The sequence below is a fragment of the Rhinatrema bivittatum genome, chromosome 6 (genome assembly GCF_901001135.1).
Source record: "Rhinatrema bivittatum chromosome 6, aRhiBiv1.1, whole genome shotgun sequence".
In the NCBI taxonomy this organism is placed as follows: domain Eukaryota; kingdom Metazoa; phylum Chordata; class Amphibia; order Gymnophiona; family Rhinatrematidae; genus Rhinatrema; species Rhinatrema bivittatum.
In genome coordinates, this window is record NC_042620.1 from 255558326 (window position 1) to 255581532 (window position 23207).

A 23207-nucleotide genomic window follows, 5' to 3' on the forward strand; every position below is an offset into this window, starting at 1 on the left:
TCCTTGATATCTCTGCCGCTTTCGATACCGTGAACCATCAAATCCTATTATCACGGTTAGCGGAGATAGGCATCTCAAATACAGCCCTATCCTGGTTCTCCTCATACCTTGACCACAGAAAGTACCTAGTCAAACTTGATAACTTTGAATCCGCTCACATTCCCCTCACACAAGGCGTACCACAAGGCTCCTCTTTATCGTCCACCCTCTTCAATATATATCTACTCCCACTCTGCCACCTTCTCTCTAAACTAGGACTAAAATTTTTCTTATATGCAGACGACGTACAAATACTCATTCCCATTCGGAAATCCCTTACTGAAACCCTGCAATATTGGGAAACTTGCCTGACATCCATCAATTCTCTCCTCTCCAATATCCACCTTGCACTCAATGCCTCTAAAACAGAAATCCTTATCCTAACAAATCAATCAATCGACGCGATCCACCAAATGAATCAAAACGCCTCACAAGCTTACACACTACCACCCAGTGTCAGAGACTTAGGAGTTTCCCTTGACAATCAGCTAAGCTTCAAATCTCACATTAAATCACTGCTAAAAGGGGGCTTCTTTAAACTTCAAACCCTCAAAAAACTGAAGCCCCTCCTCCACGCCCACGACTTCCACACTGTTATGCAAACCACCATACTATCTAAAATCGACTATTGCAACTCCCTTCTCATAGGTCTACCTGCCTCCACTATTAAACCCCTCCAAATCCTCCAAAATGCTATGGCTAGAATCTTAACAAACACCAGGAAAACTGACCACATCACTCCCATACTACAGGATCTCCACTGGCTCCCCATTTCCTACCGTTCCCAATACAAAACACTTACCATCCTCCATAACACATTATACAAAAACAACTCCCCCTGGCTGGAGGATATGCCACATTTCCGTCAAACTAATCGCCCCACCAGAAACTCCCTCGCTGGCACCCTTCAAACCCCCTCACTCAAAATTGGGCACCTTACCACTACCCGGGACAGAGCCTTCTCCATTGCGGGTCCTACCCTCTGGAACTCCCTTCCTGCTAAACTCCGCCTAGAACCGTCCCTGAGCCATTTCAAAAAAGGAATCAAGACATGGCTCTTTAAACAGGCATACCCCAACTCCTCCCAATCCTAGTCATTGTCTTGTCTCGAACTTACTCAGCTCCCGCTCAGCCTACACACCCCCTCCTCAACCTCCCCTTCGCCATCCCAAAATAAATAAAATTCCCAGCTCCCCCCTCTCCCCTACCATTCTAGCTCCCTCACCTTCCCAGCTCCCCCCCTGCTCCCTCCCCCCACCCTTCCCCAGCACCCTGCTGCCTCTCCCCTACCCCTCCCCTCTCCTCCTACAAACAGCCTTTCCTTGAAAGTGCCATTGCCTTAACGTTCTCCTATACCCCTACCCCCTCCTCTCCTTTCCCCTCCTCGCTACCCCCTTCCCCTTCTCCCTGCCCCTACATTTAATATTATTATTGTAAATAATTTCATATGTTAAGTTCTTAAGGGTACATGCATCCTTTACATCCTGATGCATACCTACTCTTAACATGCATAATCATCATCCAGTTCGTTTTACAAAGTTGTATCCTTGCTCGTTGACTCTCTCTATCCTTGTTCCTAGTTCATTGTAATATCGTTGACTCTCTCTATCCTCGTTCATTGTAATTTCCTTTCTCAGTTAAATGTGAACTGACATGATGTGTCCTACGAATGCCGGTATATAAAAATTGTTAAATAAATAAATAAATAAATAAACAAATAATATACAATTAATTGTACATACATTTTATAACAAACATACTAAAATACAAAGTTGTAAACACAAAACATTCCACACTAAAATGCAAAGCCCGACAATGCCATGTTTCAGCTAACGCCTGCATCAAGGGCTGGTTGATATGGATAATGTATATTTTTATTTTTATATTTTTATTTTCAATGCATGATTTACAATGAGATGTCAATCTATGTGCTGTATCTATTATTTTTCTTATTGAATTATGTCTAGCCCTGATGTAAGTGTAGTGTGGTATATATTTTGTGTTTTACAAGTTTGTATTTTAGTATGTCTGTTTAAAACTGTCATTATTTAAAATAAACTTTATATTATTCATGATTATATACTGTGTACTCTTTGTTTATTTTTAATTTAGTGTTCCTTTATAATATTTTTTATATATACCTTATACAGATATATTTTTCCACGAATACCTATATTTTTTCATTCTCTTGCTGTTGTACGGTTGTTCTTTGTTGCTGAAACTCAGAATATGACTGTTTTATAGACTTTTTTATTCCAATGAAAACCTCCCAGATACCTTCTAGACCAGGGGTGGGCAATTCCAGTCCTCGAGGGCCACAAACCTGTCGAGGTTTTAGGATATCCTAATGAATATGCATGACATAGATTTGCATACAACTAAGGCAGAGTGCATGCAAATCTCTCTCATGCACATTCATTAGGGATATCCTGAAAACCAGACTGGTTTGTGGCCCTCGAGGACCGGAACTGCCCACCCCTGTTCTAGACTGACACTTTAGGTCTTACCAGCAAAGATGACTCAAAAGAAGTAGAGTTATAATGTCTTGAACTGAGGGTCATGCAGATTCTGCAGACATTTGAGACAACTTCCCCACCAGAAAAGTCACTCTCTCCGTCTCAATCTTGGTTTTCTGGATTAAACTAAATAACTTCATCCTTCCCTCCCTGAGGCTCTTGGCCTGCCATTGCTGTCCTTCCACCTCGGCAGCACCTCCAGCAGCTCCTTCCTCTGCAGTGTTATCGGCGTCTGAAATCATCCATCACTACCAGCATTCTGGTCTTGCTGGAGGGATCATCTTGGGCCAGAGTTGCTGGAGGAAATCATGGCTCCGCGCTGAGGGATATCACTAGATATCACTGGCAATCCTTCCTCTGGTGCATCCCCATGGATGAAGCCCTGGTCACTGGAGGTCACTAGAACAGCCACATGAATAACAATCATCCACTGGGCCAGATGGCATTAGTGCTCCAGGGTCTGTATGGAAAACCTAGAACATCCCCTTATATTTCACCATTCAGGTAAAACTTAGTTGTTCTTTAACAGTGTGACAGAACTCAGAGGAACACAATTTCTAATATGAGTTTACCAACTTGGACTGCCATGAACAGATTTAAAATCATTTACGAGAAACATCAATATCTAATTGTAGGTATTACACGATCGTGGTTATAGCTAATAGTTATTGCCCTTCATCTTTATTTTATGAAAACTTAAGACAGTAGATGTTCTTGTTTGTGTGATGGGGACTAAGTGCTTTTCTGCCACTGGGTCATGGTAAGAAAATACATTTTTCTGTTAGGTCCCAAGGTAAAAAGTTTGAAAACCACTGCTGTAGGTTGTTTCCCCCAGCATAAGAACAAAAGTGAAATCTGTTCAGGAGTTAACATATGTGTAGGGGTTTGTTTCTAAAGTAGGTAGGAGGTGGGGTGGAGTGGATGGAAGATAGAGAGAAAGTGGGGAGGATGTTCTTGGAGGAGAAGTCCATTAACTGCTATTAATCAATTTTACTTAGGGAATAGCCACTGCTATTAACTGCATCAGTAGCATGGGATCTTCTTAGTTTTTGGACACTTGCCAGGTTCTTATGGCCTGGATTGGCCACTGTTGGAAACAGGATGCTGGGCTTGATGGACCCTTGGTCTGACCCAGCGTGGCAATTTCTTAAGTTCTTATGGATACTGCTGGGTAGGGGGATTAGAGAAGGAGGGGAATGCTGGGCAGGGGAGAGAGAGAGAGAGAGAGAGAGTGATGCTATTGAGCAGGGGAGATAAAAGAGGGGGATGCTATATATAGACCCTCTTCTGTGGAAACAGGGGTCACACTCAGTCCCAGGGCTAATTCCTTGCTAAGTCCCAACAGCCCAGGGTGTGGATTCTCCAAAAGGGGGGGGGGGCGGATAATCACCAAGGCCCCAGGTAAAGGGGAGAAATCTTTTCTCTGGGTGCACTCACACTCTTTTGGGAATTTTCTATATGAGATGCCAATATCCAAGCTGGACATGCAAGTAGGGTGTTCCAAAAATAATGTTTACTGCAGAATATCTTCAATGGTTATCAACTGGCACCAAACACATTTTATCACTGATACATCCATTATCAGTCCATTATCAGCCAAAATCAGTCCAAAATCTCTGTTCTATTTTTCTGTATAGTGTCCTTCAGGGAGGAAGTAGGATAACCTTTCTTCCTGGGGTTTGGAAGTATGGCTCTGAGTAAATGCTTCTCTCTTCTAAAAAGTTAAAACAGTACCTGAGGTCACAGATGGTCTCACAAACTTCACTTCTCCCAGTCCTTTCTGTTCCAGGGGTAGAAACTCCTGTGGAGGTCTCCAAATCAATTCCTTTGCACTTCTCCACAGATAGTAACTGGATCTTCCCAGCTGAACGTGCCAAAAACCACAGCAAGGAAACGCTTCTCCCCCCCAACTCCTGGGCAGGAAGATTAGCTGAAAATACTTCCTCTCAAAACCAAAATGAGAAAGCACTCAAAAATATTCAAAACAACTTCACTGGCACAGGGCCACCATTGTCCATCTACTGGGTATGAGATGGAATCAGCTGGTAGGTCTTCTATCTTCCTATCCTTCTGAGGGCAGGGATTTCCCCACCATTAGCCATAGCTAGGGTTCCAGGAAAACCTCAAAAAAATAAACTTCACAAATCCTTAAACTATCCAAAGATAATCTAAGATCTCTTATTAGTCAGGTTTTGGACTAGAAAGGTGCAGTCTTACTTCCTATTCTGTATAGCCAGGGGCGTAAGGCCCAACCACACTGGGACAGGGAAACAAGAAAAAGATCTTTCTCCTTCAGCAGCCGAATCAAAATGCCACAGTGCTTCTCCTAACTCGTATAACAAAATACCACACTGATTCCTACCTCCACCTGCTCTGCAGCCCACACTGAAGGCACTGTAAATGTTTGGAGAGAGAGCCTTCAAAAATCAACCTTCAACCCCAAGCCCTTTGGGGCAGTATATCAAATATCCTTTTTTCCTAAAGCTCCCGCAGATGAGGAGAAAGCACTGCTTAACCTACAGGGTCTTGTCCCTCTGGATGGCTCACAGGACACTTACCCAAAATCCTTTGTTGAAGACAATCTCTTAAGTGAACAGTGATCTGTTCACAACTCAGACTCCCAAGACTCTCATTTCTCTTTTCTTTCGATGTCTGTGGAAGCATCTTATATAGCCTCTCACCTTAACTCATCCCCCTCTGGGGGAATGAACCTCCCACTAGTACATCCTTATCTAGCTCAGCACATCACTCACTCTGCAGGACAGATTTTCCAGTCCCCCTTAACAGAGAGAATACTTGCAGATTGCAACAGCTCTGCACTTTCACAAAACTCACTGACCTCTTACTTAACCCTGGAGTGCAGAAACCCTCCAGAAAACCTTTCTGTGCACCCCCTGACTTAATATCATGGCGATATTAAGTCTGAGGTCCCAAAAGTTAAAAAAAGTAAAAAATTTTGGCTGTCAGCGGGCTCGAGAACCAATGCCGGCAAAATTGAGCGTCGGCTGTCAAACCCGCTGACAGCTGCCGCTCCTGTCCAAAAAGAGGCACTAGGGATGCGCTAGTGTCCCTAGCGCCTCTTTTTACCGCCGGCCCTAATTTAAATATTTTAGTTTACTGAATCGCGCGCACAGGCCAGTGTCCAGCGCTCGTCCGCTCTCCCGTGAACTTTACTGTAACGGCCTGTTAGAGTTTATTCAGCCCAGGCAGGCTAAGAAAGCCAGGGGATTCTGGGACACATTTTCCTTTCTCTATGTTGGATTTCTGTTCAGGCACACATCAAGACTCCTTTGGTTCTTTAGCCTGCACTCTCCCCAGTTAACACAGACCCCACAAACACTTCATCGATGGCTGGAAACAGTTTGATGCGGACTCACACCTCATCCATAACAGAAGGAACGGTCCACTGAATAGGACCTGGGCGGGTGCACATTTCTCTTGGCCTCGCCTCACAATGCCCTTAACCTTCCCACATTCTGCCACTTTTTTTTTTTCCTGATGTGAGATAAATCATGCATTGGTGCATGTGCACATACATAGGTGGCTTTTACAATTGGGTGGACGTGTACGTGTGCTGGATGCACGCCTATCTCCTGGTTTTGGGACGCGTCTGGCTTTTAAAATTCACCTTTAAGGTTCCAACTCCGCTCCCAGGATGCCGCTCTGCCGTTTGCACATACTTTTACATGAACTGAGCCCCGGGCTGTTTTCATACAGACATTTACAGAGTTTTATTGAATAAATGGCTTTGAAAATTACCCCCCCCCCCCCCAAAAAAAAAAAAATTGTTAATGAGTCAAGGATGCAATGCCTCTATGTCTTAGCAGTGCTGTGCCAGCCAATGAAATTTTTCAAGTCTATCATCATAGTCTTGCTTTGAACTAAAACTAAAAGGATGACTAAATTTGGATACAAAGTGTCAGGAGCAGCCCTATTTGGACTCCAGATAGCCAGCTTCCTGATAATATTCGCAGAGGGTCCCCTTGTATTTCCTTACATAGGGGCCCAAATATTCTGAGCCGGCCCTAGCTGCCTCCTCTCATACTGTGCTTCTTTGCAGGGAAGGTAGAGGGCATATCCCCTCCCCCTCTGGACTGTGATGATGTACACAAGCAAGGAGCAGAGTCAGATGGCGTTTACCTGATCTACCCTGGAGGACCTCACAACCCCATCCCTGTATACTGTGACATGACCACAGACGGTGGAAAGTGGACGGTGAGTGTCTGTGCCAGTGTGAAAAAAAACTTTTTTTTTTTTGAGGGATTGATTCACGTTTGCCTTCCTTAAGTAACTCTTTGCCTGCATTTCTCCATCCTCTCCTTTGGCTGGCTATGTTTAGAAGAAATTAACACATGATCTCACACACTGACTGAGGTCTAATTGGTCCGCCAGCTGCAATGCCAAATAAATAGACTGAATAAATATTATCACGGCTGGTAGAGCAGAGCAGAGTGAAAACTGAAGAATTCAAAACATAGTTACTATGTGTAGTCCTGGCTTACTCTGAAATATAAGGTGTGCACAGAGGTTCTTTCCATAGGTGGAAGATAACCTTCAAGATCTGCGGGGGACTTAAAATCCTGGTTTCCTTCATCTAGAAGGCCACATCAATGCCTGAGGTTCCCAAAGACTGTTACACATTTGCTTGAATTCCAAACAAACACATCAGAAAAACTCTCTTTCCTGTACAGAGCATTCTCCACTTTCATCCAACCCAACTGGTTAGATCCAAGGAGTTGATTACTGCCTTGAGCACTGTCCTGAAAAGGCAGGTGATAAATTAAATTGCTATGCTAAATTCCTTTTACTGAGACATCGATACAGTACTTGTGGATTCTCATTACTCTCCCACACAGCACAACAACTGGCAGATCAGGAAAGCTTGTTCAAAACTGAAATATCCCCATTCATTCCATGTACTGATGATCTCAGGCTACTATGCTAGCTGGCATACAAAAAGACCCAGATTTCTCTGGCCTAGGAGAACTCCTAATCTCCTAGGACTCTACTCTCCTTGAAAAAATGTTGAAGGATGTTTGGTATTTAGACTGATGGCACTGTCAGCAAACAAATGCAAGATTTATTTTATTTAATTTTGTTTAAAAGCTTTAAGAGGACCATATTCAAAACCATCTAGCTGGATAACTCAGAAGTTATCCGGCTAAATGAAGATTTGAGCACTTCTCCGGCTACATTCTAGCCAGATAATGTTAGGGGCATTCCAGGGACATAACTGGGAAGAGCGGAGTTAGCCGACTAATTTTGTTTAACCCTTAGAGCTGTCCTAAAGTTAGCCAGATAAACTTAACTGGTTAACTTTAAGATGGCTGGATAGAGTCAGCGGGATGCCTGCACCACTGAATATATAGGCTAAGTTTATCTATGTAGCCAAGCCACACAGTGGCTGAATATGGACTTCTTACAGACTGCCTTCCGGCCAAATGCAATCAAAGTGATGTAAACACATTTACAAAATTAATAACATCTTTAAATAACCACACATACAATAAATGCACTTTGATTAAAAAAAACCACTGTCCCTATATGCCAGATTGGCCATAGTTTCCTTCAGAGAAAAAGCTATGATTTCAATTTTTTGGGAAAATAGAAATAATGTTGCTCAAGACACATTTCCAGTGGTAATTGATTCCAAAAAACTGAAACAGCCACTGCAAACATTCTCACCCTCGCTTGTGCCTCACTCCCGCCTTGACTCTGCTTAAAATTTATTAGCTGCAGCATTGCAATACCAAACAATGGCTGTCTGAGCGCTCTTTTCGTACTAATACATTCATCAGAGCAGAATGGAGCCAAAAGTTTGCTTGAAGGAGTGAAAGTAGTACTGAAAATATTTGGCTCAAATGGAATGAAGCTGACAGGGATTACAGAACAGGGAAGGACTCTGGTCTCTGGAAACTTCTGAGTAACCCGTACATAAGAGAGATTTTGACTTTTTCATGTTGTGGTCCGCTGCTGGGACCCTGCTGCAGCGACCATCATTACTATAGTCCCAGCGCTGAAGATTTGGAAGGCTTACCTACGAGCTTTGAACATCTCCTTCCACCCATCAAAGAGCAGAGTGAAGCTGCTGGGCTCTGTCTTTCCTGAGGCAGCAAAAATTTTCACGAGAAGATGGTGTAAGGTTTAGATAGCATCAGGTTCAGCTCATTCGTTCAGTGTTGTCCAACATACCTGGCAGCCAGAAGATGTGGGGAAAGTTTAGGGAGATTAGTGATGAAAAATACAGAGCAGCTGTCCATGGTTTTCTAAAACCATGTGAGATATTTTAGATGTCTACCAGGCGCTACAGAAACATCTGCAGTGCGATGACTATAATTATCCTTTCTGACATATTGACTTCAGCAGTCACAATGTTGATGAAGGAAGGTCTTTCCCTGGAAAGTGTGAATCAAAATCTAAATTTGATATTGCCATTCATATTAGATTAAGCAATAGATACATAACCAACAAGATGTCTATAGGCAACAGTCAAACTATATTGGCAATTCAAATGGAAAGCATACAAGCAGCAAAACAGATTTTAGCAGAACACTTCCATGCTCAATAGGACACCACGCTGTCTGCTATCGAATGTAACACCGCCCCCCCCCCCTTTCGCCAGGGGACACCTTCCCTGCCCCGGAGAGCGACTGGGCACCACTCAATCGGGGTGGAAGAAATCTCTCTGGTCGTGGACTGGGGGCAAGCTTGGGCAAAGAATACCACAAGAAGAAACATACTGTCCACACCAAAGTTGTGCTCCAAATGGTTTACTTCGGAAATAACCAGATCTGCAGAATAACAAAAAAAAACCACAGTCCAGTTCAGCAGGAAAAACTGCAGAAATACTTCAAAACCCACAGAATCACAATAAGTACAGCACAGCAGAAAAACTCTGAAAAAAAGCTTAAAGCTCAATCTCCCAGGAAACTTCCTTGACACAAAGTTCTTTGTCTTCAACTTCCTGGATCTTCTGCGGATCCAAGAAGAGCTTAATGTCTCTCTTCAGTATTCCCCACAGTCCCCTTCAAAATCTCAGTGGCTCACAAACCCCAAGATTGGCTCCTAGGACAACACATCTCTGTCCCTTAGACAGATGCTGTTTCCTTAGCCCTGCACAGGCATCCTCTCTTCCTTTGGTCCTGAAGACCTTTATTTATTTTCATGTGAATGATTTATATTCAGCTTTTCAAGGGGGGGCCTCCTGCATTCCTTGCAATGCAAGTTGCCAGCATTCCTGTGCACCATTTTGTCTTCCAGCCCAGCCTTCATCCTTGCCTCGCCTTCTAGCCCAGCCTGCCTGCCTCATTCTCATCATCTTGTGTTTCTCTTGGATTGCCACTTTGGATCCTGACCTCCTGCCTGGACCTGACCATGATTGCCTGCCACATGGACCTGACCATGATTGCCTTCCGCCTAGAACTGACTACTCTTGCTCGTTGCCTGCCCTAATCTTGGCTCTTCTCTGACTTCCGTAAAACCCTGCTGTCTCCTCTGTTTCTGGTGTGCCTCTGGACTCTACCTACCACCTCTGCCCTAGGAACCACCTAAGTCCTACTGGCTGCCAGAATCCAAGGGCTCAATCTGTGGAGGAGGTGGCTGGTAAAGGTGAAACTCCAGTCTGGCTTGTTATCAAATCTGTTCACCCGCTGCCAGTATAGGTCTCAGGGATTGACCCTCGATGCTGCGTAAACTATGCTGCAGCACTAAGAGCTCACATATCCGATATCCATTACAGAATACAGTTTGCTGAGGTCATGAGCTTGAAGAACTCAGCCCAGGCCGCTGTCCTAGCCGGGACAGTCCACCAGTTGTAGCAGCAGCTAGGCCAATTTAACCAGATTACCAGCTTTTTGTGGGACATTGTTCCGGGACATTTAGCGCCTTCCCCTGCCATGACACTGCTGAGAGCCGCCCACTTTGACATCAGGAGAGAGATTTAAACAGCTGAAACGCCGCTCTGCCCAAAGGTTGCCTGACTGGGAGGTCTGAGGAGAGAGGAGGAGCAGAGAGAGGATATGGGCCATACAACTGGGTCCAGAGGTGCCCGAGGTGATCCAGGACATTTAGCTCCTCTCCGTGCCATGATGCTGCCAAGAGCTGCCCATTTTGACATCAAGAGAGAGATTTAAACAACTGAAATGCTGCTCTTGCCTCTGCAGCTTGCCAAAGAGGCATGCTATAGGGACATGGCCCTTACTGAGCCCCTTTGGAAGACCCTTGAACATTTGCTGTTTAGTTGCTTTCGTTATTTTGGGTGTTATGTATTTAGGAGGATTGTATATTAGGATGGTAAGTGAAGAGGAAGGTATGGGAAGAGCTTTAAAGATCTTGACATGACTGTCAGGCTAGGAGAGACTGGGAAACAGAGGTGAAAGCTGAAAATAGGAAATAGAGCAGAGTTCTAAGATTAACCATGTAAATACTATGTTATTAAATACTAGATTGTTAGGGAATAAAACTAATTAAGTTTTTGATTTAGTTTTAGAGAAAGAGGTAGATTTTGTATTTGTTACTGAAACTTGGTTCCCAGGGGAAGCAACTGCGATTTTTTTCGCAGGTGTGTTCTCCGGGATACAAGGTTTTTTCTCAGAATAGATCATATGGTCAAGGGGGTGGAGTGGCTATTAATACTAGAGGTGAGGAAATCATCCAGCAGGTGGGGTTGAGGGAATTACAGGGTTGTGAATGTTTGTTACTCCCTGTGGAGAAAGTGTCTTCAATAGGTTTGTTGTTGGTGCATTCGCCTCCAAATTCAACATTGGAAAGGGTAATAAGATTAGTTGAATTTATTGGGTGGGGAAGTGATTTTACGCTTTGAAAGTTTAATTTCTTGGGGGATTTTAATTTACATGTAGATGATTTGTGTAGTAAAGCATCTATGCTACTAGAAGTTATAGCTATGTTTGACTTGCATCAGCAAGTTTCTTTTGTGGCTCATTCAGGTCATACTTTAGATTTAAGCTTTGGAACTGAGAAGGTGATAAAGGGGGGACAATTAAACATATTTAGTATGGATGAAGTGATTTGGTGAGATCACAGGGTTATTTATTTTTTTGTTTATGGTACCAGGTTGGGAAACTATGATTAGAGGAAAGAAGGAGATGGTACAAAGAAATCAAATTCATAGAGATTTATTTTATTCAAAATGTATCAGTTGGGTGATGTTGGGGACCCCTTAGATGGTTTGGTAAAAAAGTGTAATTCTTCATTGGAAGATGTTTTGAATATAATTGCACCTATTAAGAAAAATAGTGGGAGGTTGAAAGGTACTGCCCCTTGGTTTACGAAGGAATTAATCGATTTGTGTAAGGAACTGAGGAAGAAGGAAAAAATATGGATTAAATCTCATGTTTGGACTGATTAATTCTAGCACTGTCTCCAACCCAATTTAAGTTGTTAATGGGAATATTATGAAGATTGGATTAAGTCCGCTGAGAATAACCTAAAGAAATTTTTTCATATCTCACAGGAATTATTAGGAAGAAATTGTGTACCTAGGGAAGTAATTCCAGAAAAGTTAAATTGTGACCGCTTTGCTCAGTTTTGGAAAGAAAATGTAGAAACCTTACAAGCTCAAATGCTTAATGATACCCGGTTGGTTGGGGTTAAATGCTGACAAGAAAAAGAACAGTCTTGTATGAGTTCTTGGGAGGGAGTAGAGGATTTGTAGAAGGTGTCTCAGGAAGAGCTTTGTGGAATTTTAAAAATGTTAATATTACTTGTAGTTTGGATCCCTGCCCATCCTTTTTGGGAAAAAAACAAAAAACAAAAAACACCTCCCAATGGAATTAATGGGGAAATTATAAATGGTTGTGAATGGTTCCTTCAGTGCAGGAGCATTTCTGTTGGCATTGAAGAAGATTATTTTACATCCATTGCTAAAAAGGTGGGGACTAGACAACAAAAACTGTGCAAGTTGTCGCCCAATGGCCAATAGCCACTTTTAAGGGAAAGTAATGGTAAAGGTTGTTACTGCTCAATTTTCTCATCATGTGGAGGTGAATAGGTTATTAGATGAGTGCCAGTCAGCAGAGAGACAGTGTTAATAGCATTGAATGATTTGATCTGTAGAAATGTGGATAAGCGAGAAGCTGTTGGGTTGTTGTTGGATCTGTTAAGTGCTTTTGACCTGGTAGTTCAGAAGATTTTAGTACAAAGATGTGGAGATCTAGTTTTTTAAAGGGTGAATTTTAGACTTGATTTGTTTGTTTTTGAGAAGGTAGGATGTTGGAGGTTCAGGTAAGAGAAGAAAAGGCTGCATAGAATTGTTTGGCGTGTGGATTACCTCAGGGATCTCCATTGTCCCCTCTACTTTTTAACAACTTGCTGTAGCCACTGGGGAAGTTAGTTCATGGTTTGGGTTTTAGGGGATATATTTATTCAGATGATGTACAATTAGTCTGTTCATTAGGGAAAGACCCAGCATCATCATTGGGTAGGGTTCAAGAAGGGTTAACGATTCTAATGGATTGGTTGACAAATAATAAATTAATTTTAAATGAAAGTAAGACAGAATGGATGTTTGGGTTTTTTTTTAAATTAATATTGAGCTGGATAAACCCCTACAGTTGGAAGTAGGCAAGGTTAGTTGTGCCAGTTCTTCAGTTGTTCATAATTTAGGGGTTCAATTAGATGATAAATTATTTTTGAAGTTCATATATCTATGTTGGTGCGGAAGGTGTTTTTGAAATGGAAACAACTGAAGAGAATTAAGGGATAGGTGAATTTTGGGGCATTTTGAATTCAGGCTCTGGTTTCCCCAATATTTGATTATTGTAAAGGGATCCTGCTAGATATAACAGTGAAAAATATGCAACGACTAAATAATGCAAAATACGGCAGCTAGACTGGTGTTTGGATGTCCAAGAAGGGTTAGTGCCAGACCTCTCCTAAAGGAATTGCACTGGCTTGCTATCAATGAAGGATAAAATTTAAGCTCATGACCCTAATGTATAAGGTTAATCGTAATGAGGGTGCAGATTATCTAATCAGTCAAGTGCAGAGATATACCCCAAGGCAGAATTTATGATTGGCAAATAGTCTATTATTTATAGTTCCTGCTATTAAATTGATTAAGAAAGAGCCTTTTTGGAGGAGTATGTTCTCAGTGCATGGGCCGGTGTTCTGGAATTCAGCCCCTTTGGTTATTGGGTTGGAGAGGAACTATTTGTCATTCAGAAAGAAAGTGAAGGCATAGCTTTATCCAAATTTGTAATAGGAATAAGTGGGTTGTTTTAAATAATAGCAGCATTGAAAGAGTTTTAATTATGTTTTATTATTTTAATGATTTATTGTATACTATTTATTTTTGTTGTACACTGCTCTGACCAGATTTCTGTTTGTGAGGTATAAAAAATCTGAGAAATAATTAAATAGATGGTTGCCCCTTCACTTCTAGATATTCCAGCTCTGACTCCCCCGATCCAACCTATTATTTCTACACTCTACTCGCCTCTGCGGCATGATAGGAATACCAGAAACTCCAACATTGCTCTAAGCTTCAATGGCAAGAGGAAAAGTGGAAAAAAGGATTTGCAGTCACAAAACCAAATAAGCCTAATAATTCACTTTCAATGCATATCCAGCATAGCTCTCTGCTTCAATGGCATGGGAGAAAGACAGATACTTCACGCATATCCAGCATAGCTCTCTGCTTCAACGGCAGGGGAGAAAGACCGATCCTTCACGCATATCCAGCATAGCTCTCTGCTTCAACGGCAGGGGAGAAAGACCGATACTTCACGCATATCCAGCATAGCTCTCTGCTTCAACAGCAGGGGAAATGAAGAAAAGTGGATCTATATACAGACAACCAACAAGGACTGAAATACATAGTCTGGGTAAACAAATAAGCATGGGTGTAGCTTGCTTATTGCGGCGGTTACTACCCCTAACTAATTAAGCTAGATATTTCACTTAGATGCAGTTCCAACACTGCTCTCTACATTAATGGTGGGGGTGGAAGGGAAATAGAACCAAAAGGTTACTAAGAGCCAAGAGAAACAGATAAGTATGAGAGAAACAAAAAGTGCGAAGTTTGCTGGGCAGACTAGATGGGCCGTTTGGTCTTCTTCTGCCGTCATTTCTATGTTTCTAAGTCTGAAGCAATTCAAGCTGCAGGCATCATTATTTCTGACAGACCAAATCAAGGTAACTTACATTCTTTCTCTGCTGGGTGGAATCACACTGGCTTGAACTTCCCCCCTTTGGGAAAGGGATGACCCACTCTTGGGGGATCTGGTACACTTACTGCAAGAGTTTCAACAAGCATTTGATGAGTCAGGTCACACAACTTCCAAGTCTTCTGAACTCCTGCAGATCAGACAAGGCTCTTGGTCTATGGGGGAATATGTGGTGCACTTCTGCACCTTGGCCTTTGAACTCTACTGGGACAGTGACAGCCTGATTGCAATTTTCTGACAAGAATTTTCAGAATACATTAAAGATTAACTGGTTGCCCTAGACCTACTATCTACTCTGGAGGGGCTGATCAGACTAGTCGTGCAAATAGACCTGAGGTTTCAGGAATGAGCCAAAGAGAGAGGCTCAGCTCATCGAACCACTCATCCAGTACCCAACCTTATGGAACCCATGCTGGCTTCAGAATCTGCTAGCATCTCAGAAGAGCTGATGCAGATGGATCACATCAAGCTATCTCTAGAAGAGAAGCAGAGGTGTTGTCGACTCCAATTATGCTTGTATTGTGGTGCATCAGGAACTTTGCTGACCATTGTCCAGTCAAGCCGGTAAAAATCCCAAACCTCAGTGTGGTGCGAGGGGCCACCCTAGCCCATCTCTGCAAATCTCCCCAATTTCTTGTACCTGTGAATCTTTCATTCAGAGACACCCACTTTGACACTCAAGCCTTCCTTGACACTGGAGCCAGAAGCAATTTTATTCATGAATCTTTGGTACAGCAATAGGAGATTCCAACAGTTCCCCTAGATCCAGCAATCATGATTTCCTCTGTCCTTGGAGAACCTTTGCCTGGAAGTATCATGAAGTCTACGGTTCCCCTGTCCATGCAGACCAGCATCCTGCACAGGAAACATTTGTTCTGCCTAAAGCAATTAATAATATCATCCTGAGCCTGCCCTGGCTCTCTCAGCACCAGCCTGAGATTGACTGACAAACTCTATAGACTTCTGGTCGGGGCCTCTGCTGCCAAGAACAATAACTGCTCAAAGCTCAGCCTGCAATTTATTTGGCAAGAACTGTGGTCCCTGACTCACTGCCCCTATGGACACCACTAATTACCAACACATTAACGCTCCTACAGTGGTTACAGGAGAGGGTGGGCCGGTACTCCTTCCATGTGAGGTGACCTAACCCCTGTCAAGTCTTGACACAGAGGACTCAGACCTTCTTGCCATTGGTGGTAAGCATCCACAGTCTGTTGCCTGTGGATGGAGTCCCATCCTTTTCATCTTAGGGCTAGTGGGCACCTTTGTCCATCACTTGCTTTGGCACTGCGATTCATGAGATACCCTTCAAAGGACAAAGTTTGTGGGAGCCAGCTGCTAAATTACAAGCCCCCCAACTTATAGAGGAGTTCCACATGAAATTCCCCAGAAAGCCAAGGCCAAGAAGATGGGGGATGTTGCTTTGGAGGAGAGGCACTGTTACGATCAGCAGCTCTGAGATGGCCCAGCAAGCAGCCTCACTCACCTCTGCTGCCACACCGCGCCAAAGCCACCATCACCCTAGCATCTGGGTGTTCTTCCTTAGGCACGCACATGCCCGACAGTTGATCTCTTAAAGGGCCCGCAGCACATCCTGATATCATGCAGTCTCCATATATAAGGACTCCTCAGACTGCTAGTCTTCACCTCAGCAACAGGTCTCCTGCATTCCTTGCTATGCATGTTGCCAGTATTCTTGTGCCTTATCTTATCTTCCAGTTCAGCCTTGCCTCATCTTGTCTTCCAGTCCAGCCTCATTCAGTCTTGCCTCGCCTTCTAGCCTATCCTGTCTAACTTGCCATCCTCATTCTTGTCATCAGTGTTTCTTGAATGTCCACGTTTCCCTCAGATTGCCGCTTTGGATCTTGACCTCCTGCCTGGACCTGGATTCTAAATATCACCTCTGTCTTAAGGACCCCTCTAAGTGTACTGACCAACAGAATCCAGTGGAGGAGGTGGCTCAACCAGTGGAGGAGGCGGCTGGTAAAGGTGAAGTCTAGTTTGGCCCATTATCAATGGGCCAAACCCCCGGCGAAGGCTTCGGGGGTTCTCCCTCGAGGCTGCGTCAACTACACCGCAGCACTAAGAGCTCACGCAACCCATATCCATTACACTTCCCAATCTCCTTTTCCACAAACGCCTTTGTTTCTACAACTCCGAGAGGGCTTGTGGAAGCACCTCAGTTACTCAGTATCAGCAGGACCACTTGGCGAGGTATTTGCTACTTGTTTCCCATCTTTCTTAGTAGCTTCCCATCTCCAGATCTAAGAAAATTCTCATGGAAACATTTTATACTTCTTCCTTGATCATTCCCCTTATTGGGCTGGGCCACTTGTCACTCATCTTAATGGCCCTCATTCACTTGTCCTTTTTGTGAACTTCGTATATTTCTCGACTACTGTAGGACGTAGGAGAAAAATTTTAGCTATGAAGCAGGAGGTTATTTCCATGGGCGTTAGATTTCATCTTCAATTTCCTTGTAAATGTTTGGGTTTTTTTACTGAGAAGTTTATTTTCTTTGAACCGTCTCAGCTTCGTAGCCTTATTACCTGCAGATGTTCTGGGGTTAATTCGCCTACTATTACTTTGTAATGGTGATCAGGGCTCCTTATATGGTCCAATCCTAGAATGTTTTATATACACTGAGTGCATCCTCTTGGAATTTCCTTGCTTTTCTAATTTTATGAAAATCTCCCCTTGTATTTCCCTTGGATCTCACATTTTTGTGGATTATATAGGCTATTTCTTTTCTTATGCTGTTACTTTGTATTCTTTGTATTGCCTTTTCCATGCAAGGTATTCTTGTAATTGTTTTTTTGAAAATATAAATATAGAGTTTAAAAACAATTTCTGAATTTTCATTTTTAAATAAAAGTTATATATTTCCCTTTGCACTGTTTAAAAGTATCCATTGGAGTTCATTCCCCCCCCAGTAAAAATTATTAAAAAAAAAAAAAAGCGCACTCTCTCTCTGTCCTTGTAACCTTCCCTCACTGACTATTTTTCTCTCTGTCTCTGGGTTTGTGCTCCTTGGATGGTCCTGCCATTTTCCCTGTATCTTACATGTAACCCATGCTGCTGTTTCATGCAGGTGTTCCAGAAGAGATTCAATGGTTCGGTGGCCTTCTTCCGGGGCTGGAACGACTACAAGTTGGGGTTTGGGCGGGCTGATGGCGAGTACTGGCTGGGTAGGTGATCCCTCTCTGGATTCTTTTTGTTTCCTTATGAGCAGCATCTCCTGTGGGATTCCAGTGGTGCAGTGTTCCATGGTAGCAGTGTGCCCCCCTTTCTCTCTCAGGCCTGCAGCACATCCACCTCTTGACTCTGAAGAAAACATGTGAGCTGCGTGTGGATCTTGAGGACTTTGAGAACAGCACAGCTTTTGCCAAATATGCAGAATTTTCACTCTCACCCAATGCCATCAATGCCGAGGAGGATGGGTACACACTGTATGTGGACGGCTTCACTGACGGAGGCGCTGGTGAGATACGTCTGAGAGCAGTGGATTTATATTTATTATTATTAAATGATATAAAAATACACCATATAACACAACATAAAACCATGTATAATACAGCATAACATAAAAAAATACAGCACACAACATAACGACAAATACAACACAAAAGCACACATCATAAAACACCATACATTAAACCATGCAACGTAACAGAACTATAGTTTGTGTATTTTAAAATGAGTATTATATTTATATTATAGTGATATAATCATATCATTGATACTTAAGTTTCAGGAATATTTACTATTTTAATATCCAGCTTTTGATGCTACACTAACTGTGCACTTGAAATGACAATGCATTTCCAGAAAGAAAAATCTCCCATAAGTGTGAAATAGTTACACCCAGAAAATCTGAACTGACTCAAACTACTGCAGAACAAGCATCTTAAAACACTTAGGCCTGGATTTTCAAAGCCTTATGCACGTAGATGGGCTTTCGAACGCCGGACCTATTTTTAAAAGGCCAGGCTACACGCATAAAGCCCCGGGGCTTCACGAAAGGGGTGGGGCAGAGCTAGAGGTCCCCGGCACAGCGGCCATTTGCCGCTGTGCCGAGGGATCATGAGCCGGCAGGGTGCCAGCGTGCGCAACCTGTGCCTGCAAACGGTAAGTTAAAGGGTTTAGAATAGGGCCAGGGGGTGGGAAGGTTAAGGGAAGGGGTAGGAAGGATAAAGTAGGGGGGAAGGGAAGTTCCCTCCCAGGCTGCTCCTAAATTGGAGCAGCCTGGGATGGAATGGGTGAAGGCCGCGGGCGTCGGAATGCACAAGATGTCTGAGGACCTCAGACACATATCTGCCACTTGCATTGCATTAGTTATCTGTTATTTGATTGGAAGAAAAAAAAGAAGTGTCTGGAAAGAGTATCATCCTTCATAAAATATATATTTATAAAATATAAAACCTGGACATTTTATAAGGTTGGAAAAGACAAAATAAACTGCAGTTTAGCAGGTGTGTAATGTGTCTCAAGTGTAGAAATGATACCAATAGCATAGCAGCAGAATTCATGGGAAATAAATTATGGAAAGATTATCTCCCAAACATTAGAAGTAAAAATAATCAAAACCATGAAAATTCATAGGAGTTATGAAAAATGATTGGAAAATGTGACAATCCCTTGAAAAAAAAACCCCAAGAAAAATGTTCAAAATTCACAGCAGAAAGATGTAAATTTGAAAAAACCCTCCAAAAGGTAGGAAAGGTATTGTCATACATTAATAAATAAAAAGAAAAACAAAATCACAGAAAAAGACTTGAAGAAGCTAAAAATCATACAGGGTCATTTATCAAATTGTGTTAGGGCCTTATTGCAGGCTTTAGGGCCCTAACACCTGCAACAATGCCATAACGCCTGCGATAAATTACACATTGCGAGATGTGCATGAAAATTTTACAATTTTTCCCAAATGGGAGGAGTTTGGGTGGAGTTAGGGCGCAGTAAATTAAAATGAGGTGTGCTTAGCATTGTGTGCGATAGCATAACACATGTTATCGCGGGTTTTAATGCCGAAAATAACTACACCTTTTTTCCTGGCATTATGCTTTGCGACAGGATTTGCACTAAAAATGGCAAATCCCGTTTCGGGTGGGAGAGGGGAGGGGAGGAGAGGAGAGGGAGAGGTAGCCTCTAGGGACACACACATATGAGTCAACTTTTTATACCACTATAGGAGGAGCAACTAGTAACTCAAGGTGATGAATTCTTTACCTAGCTGCTATCAAGCTAGGTTAAGAGCACAATGTACAAATCTCATCTTTGTGTACTTTCCTCACTCCAAATCACATCAAATCTTCACTGATGTGTACTGTGCTGTTCGTACCTCTGACCGTGCATGTAAAACTGCCCCACCAAAACCTAGGCCACCACCTAAACCTCACTTCGAGTTACTAATTGCCCCTCCTACAGTGGTATAGTTTACTTATATGAACACCTTATAAAGAGTCTCTCTCTCTCTCCATCCCACCCAGAAGTAACCCAAAATGAATTTATAGCAAAATGATAAATCTAAGTCATAGAATGGTATGAGTTTGTCTGGGCAGCATTTTATTGGTAGAGCTTCAAACAAATAAAGAACAATAATAAATAAATAAAAGCAAAGGCAAAATCTGCAGAAATCATATAAAATTCATATAAAAGAAAATCACGTCGAAATTAGAAAATTGGGTAGAATCCTAAAAAATGTGAAAATCCCTGCAACAAAATGAAAAGTGTAATCAAAACTAAGTATAATTATTAAAAAAATGGGAAAAATCACAAGTAAATCAAGAAAATGCAAAATAACCATGGGGGTGAAAAATTCGAAGAAAAATTATAAAAAGTTTTTTTTATTTATGAAAAATTCCAGGTGAAAATTTTGAAAACTCTAAGACATCAAGAAAAAGGTGAAAACCCACATACAAAGTGGGAAAACAAGCAGTGTAAAACATTGCAAAAATCAAAAGAAATTCTCTTTATGCTCTCAAAACCCAGGAAACACAGTTCTCACAACTGTTTCATTATAACACTGAGGCTGCATCCATGCCTGAGCTCATATGACTGTCTGCATTTCTTTGAACTATGCAGGGGACTCACTCTCCTATCACAGTGGTGTGAAATTCTCCACTTTTGATCGTGATCAAGACTTGTACGTGCAGAACTGTGCTGCGCTTTCCTCTGGAGCCTTCTGGTTTCGGGCCTGCCACCTCGCCAACCTTAACGGGCTCTACCTGCAGGGATCCCACGTCACCTATGCCAATGGCATCAACTGGGCACAATGGAAAGGGCTCTACTACTCTCTGCGCCGCAGTGAGATGAAGATACGGCCTGCGGCCTAAGACACCAGGAACAGATGGGTACCTCGCAGCAGAGACAGTACCAAGAATTAGATATTATACAAGCTTTGCAGGGGAGACAACGATTCTATGACAACAAACTAAGGGTTTTGCTACAGCTAAATCACAAATCTGCCAAATGTATGTGCAAAATGTGTGCTATAGATGTTGACGGGAGAGTTTCTCTGAACATATTTTGTCAATTCCAAAGACTTCTGCACAAAAGAGCTCACAGTCAATTTTGTCTTTTACTTGTTTTGGTTTTAACATTGTGACTCATACATTTTCCAGTTAACTTCTATAGTGAACCAAGTTTGCAGCTATAACCATGCCATGCAATGTATTGTCTTGCTAAAGCAAATATCCTGTTTTGCAAACTATAATTTTTATGTTGCATACAACTATATATATGCAATGGCATATAAATCCTGAGATATATGGTCTCTCAATATCATATATGAGCACATTAGATCTAGATTATTGGCTTTTCAATGATAATACATATTGTTGAATAAATTTTATCTGTGGAGGGTTGGCACCATCTCGTGAGCAGTATTCATACCGCAGCCATGTGTATGTGCATTTTTCTTCAATTTCTGTTTATAAGATAAAAAATATAAGCTAGTTTGACCCCATTCTAAGTAACCAATAGCACATCCTGAGTTCTGTATGCCTCTGCTATAAATAAAACCTGTGCAGTAAGGGCTTTTTAAGCCAGTCAAGTCAGCAAATGTGATTTAGGAGCACAGGCATCATTCAAAACAATTATTATTTATAGAGAAGTACATTTTACTGGGGTAATTTTAAAGAATTGAAATTGATGAAGTTGAAGACAGTGTCATCTATAGTAAACTATATAACACATTATGCAATAAACATTTTATTCCTGTAGAAAAGAGGGGAGGGATTATATATATATATATATATATATATATATATATATATATATATATATATATAATCCATCCCTAGCCTGTCTTAATATTTTTCCTGATCTTATTATATAATATTAATAAACATGCGGTTACTCTGATCATTTAATGTTTGCTCGTTCATTGGAAATGTGATTACTTTAGGATGGCAGGTGGCAGCGTTATCAGTCAGCTCCACCCAATCAGATACATATTGAGGCCAATACTGTTTTTACCTCCACTGCATCTCTGGAATTTGCACTTCAATTGTCTCTAGGAGAGGCCTTCCCTAATCTGTTCTGGTGATTCCATAGCCAGTTGGTCTTTCAGCATATCTTTAATGAATATGCATGACATATATTCACATCTACAGGTTTTCCATTCTCATGCATATTCATTGTGGATATCCTAAAAATCCAGCCGTGGGGGGTCACCAGCAATGTTCCATCTAAGCTGCGCATGCATGCACAAATCTTTTGCTTCAGCGCATAATTTTTCTCCATAGCGCACAGGTATTCCAAAGTCTCATGCGCAGAAGAAGGAAAACCACAGCAGCATGGTGATGATGTGCCCGTGGATTCACATCCCCCATGGGCAGAGGAGGATAGACCACGGGTGGCATGGTGATGATGTGCTTGCGGGGCTCTCATCCCCAGCGGACTGAAGAAAGAAAACTGCAGCGGCACTGTCCCTTCAAGGTTGAAAAGCATTGCTGGTAGCAGCATAGCGCAGTCCTTCCCCTCTGCCCCCCCGATCCCTTCACTCACCTGCTGCTGTGATAAAACAGGAGAAGGAGGCCTGCAATGTGCTTTGAAGGTTGTGGTTCAAAACTTAACACTGGGACCCTGAGGGGGGAAGAGGGAAATGTGCCAGAGGCGTTGCAAAGCCCCTGTTCTCCTCCTGTTTTATACCAATCTTTCCTCCTTCTCTTTCTCCTCCACCCCAATCCTTAGGCTTCCTATTATCCTTATGTTTTAATTATTGGGTGTGTTTGCTCTTTTGAAATATTTTATTGATTTTTAGAAGCTTGTTAAAAATGTATAATTATTAAATGTTCTTTTTGTCAGCTGTTTTGAAAAATTCTCTCTCACAGGACATAAGAACATAAGAAATTGCCATGCTGGGTCAGACCAAGGGTCCATCAAGCCCAGCATCCTGTTTCCAACAGAGGCCAAAACCAGGCCACAAGAACCTGGCAATTACCCAAACACTAAGAAGACCCCA

The 23207-nt window shown here is 42.3% G+C and overlaps 1 protein-coding gene across 1 annotated transcript in view; it reads left to right on the forward strand.

Moving 5' to 3' along the window:
- Nucleotides 1-21981, forward strand: part of LOC115094136 (microfibril-associated glycoprotein 4-like) — a 55048-nt gene extending 33067 nt beyond the window's left edge. The window contains exons 3-6 of the mRNA XM_029606878.1: nt 6616-6770; nt 17832-17928; nt 18039-18221; nt 20825-21981. Coding sequence (XP_029462738.1) covers nt 6616-6770; nt 17832-17928; nt 18039-18221; nt 20825-21075 — 686 coding nt within the window. The 3' untranslated portion in view covers nt 21076-21981. The remainder of the gene's footprint in view (nt 1-6615; nt 6771-17831; nt 17929-18038; nt 18222-20824) is intronic.
- The last annotated feature ends 1226 nt before the right edge of the window (nt 21982-23207 follow it).